Below are 6,352 nucleotides of genomic sequence, written 5' to 3'. Positions count from 1 at the left end.
TTTACTGTTCCGTTCTTATAAAAATTTCTTAGCTAAGCTAGGTCAGAGTAACAAAAGATATTTTATAGGTTATCTAGGCTGAACTGAATTTAACCTCACATGTAGAAGAAGTGGATAAGTTTATCAAAGTGGAACAGAGTTGACAAAGGATAGTGAGAAATCTCCCAAACGCTTCTCAGTTTAATGAAAATCATCATAATTTGGATAATTCAAAACCTATCTCTGCAAAGTTTAATTTAAAGAAAACATTATTCAGAAACTAACAAGGAATCAGCCTGATGTGGGGCACTAAACTACACTTATGTCACACGTTCTTCTTTTGTGCTTTCTTCTCTTTTGTATTTGGGGGTCATTTTTTCTGTATATATTTGACAACTTTACAATATTCCTGAGCATAAAAAATTAATAATTTATGTTATTGTGTAACATAATTAATGAGTGAACCATTTAAAATACAATAAACAGGAAATATGCTGTAATTACAGGATGCGATATTCAAGAAAGAATAATGTGTAGGGTTATCAGGAGAAGTGGATTTGGTATAGAGGTCCTTACATTATGGGAAATAAATATGAGTGGGAGGTGAATATTGAAACAACAAAACAAAAAATCTCTACCCTTTTCCTTTCTCTCTCGTATGAATATGTTTGTGTTTTGTTAAGTTACAATTTTGATAGAAGGATTTACCACAAACATCACAATGATACGGTTTCTCTCCTGTATGGATACGTTTGTGTGTAGTTAAGGCACTATTTTGAGAGAATGATTTACCACAAATACCACAATTATATGGCTTCTCTCCCGTATGAATACGTTTGTGTTGTGTTAATGAACTACTTTCAGAGAATGATTTACCACAGATATCACAATATGGTTTCTCACCTGTATGAATACGTTTGTGTTGTGTTAACGAACTACTTACAGAGAATGTATTACCACAAATGTCACAATGATAGGGTTTCTCTCCTGTGTGAATACGTTTGTGTGCAGTTAAGGCACTATTTTGAGAAAATAATTTACCACAGATATCACAGTGATATGGCTTCTCTCCTGTATGAATACGCTTGTGTTGTGTTAATGAACTACTTTGAGAGAATGATTTACCACAAATATCACAATATGGCTTCTCACCTGTATGAACACGCCTGTGTGAAGTTAAGGCATTGCTTTGCGGGAATGACTTACCACAGTAATCACAATGATATGGTTTCTCTCCTGTATGAATGCGTTTGTGCCTTGGTAAGGCACTGTTTTCAGAGAATGATTTACCACAGATATCACAGTGATATGGCTTCTCTCCCGTATGAGTACGTTTGTGTACAGATAAATTGAAACTTTCAGAAAATGATTTACCACAGATCTCACAGTAATTTGGCTTCTCTCCTGTATGAATACGTTCGTGTCTCTTTAAAGCATAACTTTGAGAGAATGATTTACTACAGACATCACAATGATATGGTTTCTCTCCTGTATGAATACGTTTGTGTACAGATAGGTGAATACTTCGAGAGAATGATTTACCGCAGATATCACAATCATATGGTTTCTCACCTGTATGACTGAGTTTGTGTCTAGTTATGTCACTATTGTAAGTGAAAGATTTACCACAGATATCACAATGATATGGCTTCTCTCCTGTATGAATACGTTTGTGGGAAATTAGGTTACATTTGAGAGAGAAGACCTTTTTACAGATGTCACAGTCATAAGACAATTTTCTTTTCTCTTTCATTTGTTCAGAGGAAATCAATTCTTTAAGCTTCTCTCTCTTTTCCATTATTTTCTTCTCAAATCCCAGTTAAAATTTTTTCTTGTTTTATTCTTATACTTAATTCCTTACAAATACTTCTGCTGTTGTATTTCAATCCAGTGTTGCCTTTTTCTAGCAGCAATTACATAAATTTATCCAAGTTTCATCAGCACAGAAGCTCCTCTTCTTGACACTCCAGTCAGAGTTGTTCAGAAACTTGGCTAATAGTATTATTTCAGAGCAAATGTTTCACAGGAATTCTACGACAGAATTGCAGAAACAATGTCCTACTTCTGTTTTGTATAATATTCTCCTTTAGTCTTTAAAAAATGGTAAATATTGAGGACGTTTCTTCTGTTAAATCAATGGCATCTGATGTTCTGAAATTATATGGAAACAACAGTGTAAGATACAGAGGCTATGTCCACACATATCCATACAGTGTACATACACATATCCATACAGTGTACATACACACACAAGCATCTACATATTCATGTGTGTATATGCTTATGTATTTATACTTATATTTGTGTATGTGTATGGGTGTGAATCTGTGTGCTGTATGCGCAGATCTGATTCTACCTATGTCTCATAAATAATGCCTCTTTTATTTTTCAAAATTAAAACAAAGTTCTTATTTCATCTAAAATATTCTCTCCTTCATTTTCTACAATGCTCTTCCATCTCTGGCAGACTTGCAGAGCACTCTTGTCTGTGATGAAAAAATACTCCTCCAGTACTGTTCTCTCATGTGTCGATGAATGGTTGAATAACCAAATCCAAATGTGTAGGGAGGTCTTGGGATGTGCTAGAAACAACAGCCAATTCTCCCTTAAATTACACATTTTCTTCAGAAATTATTGATTTTTAAACAATTTTTAAATTGAAAATTGTTCTCTCATTGGTTTTAAGAGTGTCGGGAAAAAAAGACACACACAAAAAAAAAAAAAAAAAACAAATTGGCCAAAATCGGTTCCGAATGGGGTGGTGACAGTGAAAAAAAGCATGTGAATTTACAAAAGTTTTTCTTACAAATTTCTTTGTATTGGGTTGGTTACATAATTATTGAAGCTTTTTTTTTCTTCAAAAATTTTATTCAACAAAAACAACAACAACAACATGTAACAAAAACATCTTTAAATGATTATTCTGGAGCATATTCACCATCCACTTCAATTACTGCTTCCCATTTGCTTGGCAGACGGTCAGACCATCATTTAAAGATGCTTTTGTTAAATAAAATTTGTTGAAAAAAAAGTCGCAATAATTACGCACCAACCCAATAATCATAATCTACACTGTTTGAAGGTATTCTCCTGAAAGTTATAAAGGGGCAGATGTCGGGTCGTGTGAATTTACCAAAACTCCTCTGCCAATTCCTCCGGAAGAATTTTTTCCAACGAATCTTTAGGTAGACTCAATCTACAGGATCTAAGAGATTATTTGTTGAAAGTTTTAGTAAAAAGTATCTATTTTCTGGAAGTTATGAGACAACAAATTCGGGGTGGGGATACACATCTAGACATGATTTTGCAATTCTTTTCTCTACTTTGTCTTTTTAGTACAAAATGAAACGTAATTTTTCCTTTTCCAAACTTGGCAACGATGGGCAGTGTAGAAGGAAGCTTCTACAGATAGAAACAGACACCAAACCCACACAATTCATAGACATCTCTCTTCCATACCTAGAAATAGCAGCCAAATACCACACAATTCATAGACATCTCTCTTCCATAGCCAGAAATAGCAGCCAAATCCCGCACAAATCAAGAATATTTCTCATTCATAAATAGAAATAGCAGCCAAATCCCGTATAAATCATAGATATCTCTCTCCCATAAATAGAAATAGCAGCCAAATCCCGCACAAATCAAGGACATCACTCATTCATAAATAAAAATAGCAGCCAAATCCCGTATAAATCATAGACATCTCTCTCCCATAAATAGAAATAGCAGCCAAATCCCGCACAAATCAAGGACATCACTCATTCATAAATAGAAATAGCAGCCAAATCCCGTATAAATCATAGATATCTCTCTCCCATAAATAGAAATAGCAGCCAAATCCCGCATAATTCAGACATCTCATGTCCATAGACACAAAGAATTAAGGCGCCAAAAAGCGAAAGTCTCCAGAATTAAAAACAGAATATTTTCATTAATACTTACGCAAATGTCTCATAAAGGATCGTGTTGTTTATATATGTGGGTATATGGCAATTGAGAAACGTATTTTAAGAATTCTAAAGGGATTTATTATTATCAGCTGATTAAAAGAAATCCATTCAAAGGACATTGAACCGGAAGTCAGCATCAATTAGGATTCACGTTTCAATGCGCATGCGTATCTCCCTATCAAGTATTTCAGACGGCAAACACTAATTATCTCCCTTCAACGACCAGAATAATGAATCCAGTCGTTGTGGCTCCAATTTTTAAAGAGTTGTTTACAGTTTCTTAAATTTTCTCGACGCCCCCCTCTTCCCTGCCTTTTATAGCAGAGAATCACATGGTTTACTGTCGATATTCCTTCTATATCTAATAGGAAATCACCAGTTATTGAATCGAGATTTATTCATACATGAAAACAAATACAATAGTTAAGTTTCCCAGCCCTATATTTTACATCACTCCATCTTTATTCTTTTATATGTGTCAGTCATTTGACTGCAGCCATGCTGGAGCACCACCTTCAGATAACTTACCTCCGTGATATTTATGATACAAATAATTTCTTTCAGAGTTTGAATTTATTTTGTGTGGCATATATAGATGCTTGCCCATATATAGATGCCCATATATAGATGCTTGCCCATTCTTTATAACACCTATGATATCAACACTATAAGGTTAAATAAATTGAAGTTAAATGCGCATCTTCCGAAGTAATCCAAAGTTTATTCCCTAAATAGAAAGGGTTTTATGGAATTCCTTTAAGGTCTATAAACACACACATATATACAGGCAAACCTCGGTTTTCAAAAATAATGTGGAAAAATAAAAATCAAGTGAAGTCATTTTGCTCGACTTGATGTCTGTCCACCACAAATACTGGAATCATAATATAATTAGAAAACTGTTAAAAGCACATCAAATTATATAACAGTAAAATAAACAAGAATAAAAGCATATAAAATCATATTAAAATATGCACAGATACACACCATAAAGTAGTGTAGCTTAGTGAATGAAATCTTAAAATCAGTTGTGTTGTCTTATATATCAGTCTTTCAGAGCTCATATTACACTGTAGTTCCAATATCTACCATTATGCGTCTTTGTCACTCGTGATTCCTGCGATTGTTTTGAATTCAGTTTTGTTTACATCTGGTTATTGGCTACTTTCTCATTCATTTGTGACTTTATTTTTTTGCCCCCCCCCCCTCCCTGGCTCCTACGAAAATTCATAGTGAAACTGGTTAAGTGCTGGAAGATAAACTGGCGATGATAAAATGCCATAAAAAGGTGAAAAAGTGGTAGCAACTGCACAATCTTTTGGGATGAGTCAGACAACTGTATCGATGACCGTACATAAGAATAAGATTTTAGCACATACTGTACTGTATAGAAAAATAAAATTTAGTTGTTTGCAAGCTTAAAATAGGTTTTTATTAACCATGTATTATTGAAGTCATATTTCCTGGAACCAATTAATGATGTAGGGTGAGCTATGTGTGTGTGCTCTCAACTGCCAAAATTGTCACCTCATTTCTAGTTCCCCTCTCCCTCAATTGTTACAGATGTTGCCAACTTCCCTTCCACAGACACTATAAGACCATGACTCCTCCTGCCAGTTACAGCAGCCTCAAGTGCCACCTTGATGCATAAGATCCTTCAAAATAATTCTAGTTCAGTCTCACATTTTCTCCTAAATGTGACTCGCCATGTAGCTCCTCCACAACAACCTGACCTACTTCCCTGACAGACTTACCCCTACCTACCTTAGAGGAGCAACATCTTCCCTCCCTGGGTTTCTTCATTTGTGAACTACTCTCAGTAGTGCCAGTGACATGAGAAAGGACACAGTACAGTGTGAAAAGATGTTAGCATTAGGAAATACATCCAGCCATAGAAACCATGTCAAAGCAGACACTGGAAACCAATGCAGTCCTTGACTCATTTGACGCTTGTCAAACCGTCCGACCCATGCCAGCATGGAACAGAGACGTTAAATGATGATGAAATGTGTGTAATATCGATAGCAATATACTGAAAGATAAAGGAACATATGAATATTAGGGCCAGAAATACTTCGTATAAGAGATAAAATTATATGATGCCTTTAAGCAGCAAACATTTTACACATCACAAGATCAGTGTCTGCAACTTTGTGAATATAAACATTGGTACACAGGGTGTTCAGGTAACATTTCAAGATATTTTTTTATGTCTCCTTCATTCAGGAAAAACTTTAAATATTGGTGAACAGTCAATCGTATGAGAGAGTTGAATAAAATTAATCTAACATGAAAGACTGGAAGCCATCTGAATATAGGACCATCTCATATGTTCACATTACAAAGACTTTCTCATATTCGTTCTCCATATTTAGTTTCCTTTCTTATTTGCCCTTCCATGCCTCTTTATTTTCAATCAT

The 6,352-nt window shown here is 34.8% G+C and overlaps 1 protein-coding gene across 1 annotated transcript in view; it reads right to left on the bottom strand.

Moving 5' to 3' along the window:
* Window positions 1-6: 6 nt before the first annotated feature.
* LOC106878784 (zinc finger protein 62 homolog) overlaps window positions 7-6,352 on the bottom strand; it is a 12,820-nt gene continuing 6,474 nt past the window's right edge. The window contains exon 3 of the mRNA XM_052978044.1: window positions 7-1,635. Coding sequence (XP_052834004.1) covers window positions 614-1,635 — 1,022 coding nt within the window. The 3' untranslated portion in view covers window positions 7-613. The remainder of the gene's footprint in view (window positions 1,636-6,352) is intronic.

The sequence above is a fragment of the Octopus bimaculoides genome, chromosome 29 (assembly GCF_001194135.2).
Source record: "Octopus bimaculoides isolate UCB-OBI-ISO-001 chromosome 29, ASM119413v2, whole genome shotgun sequence".
NCBI lineage: Eukaryota > Metazoa > Mollusca > Cephalopoda > Octopoda > Octopodidae > Octopus > Octopus bimaculoides.
The sequence above is the reverse complement of the archived record's forward strand: the minus strand, read 5'-3'. Positions and strand labels throughout refer to the sequence as shown.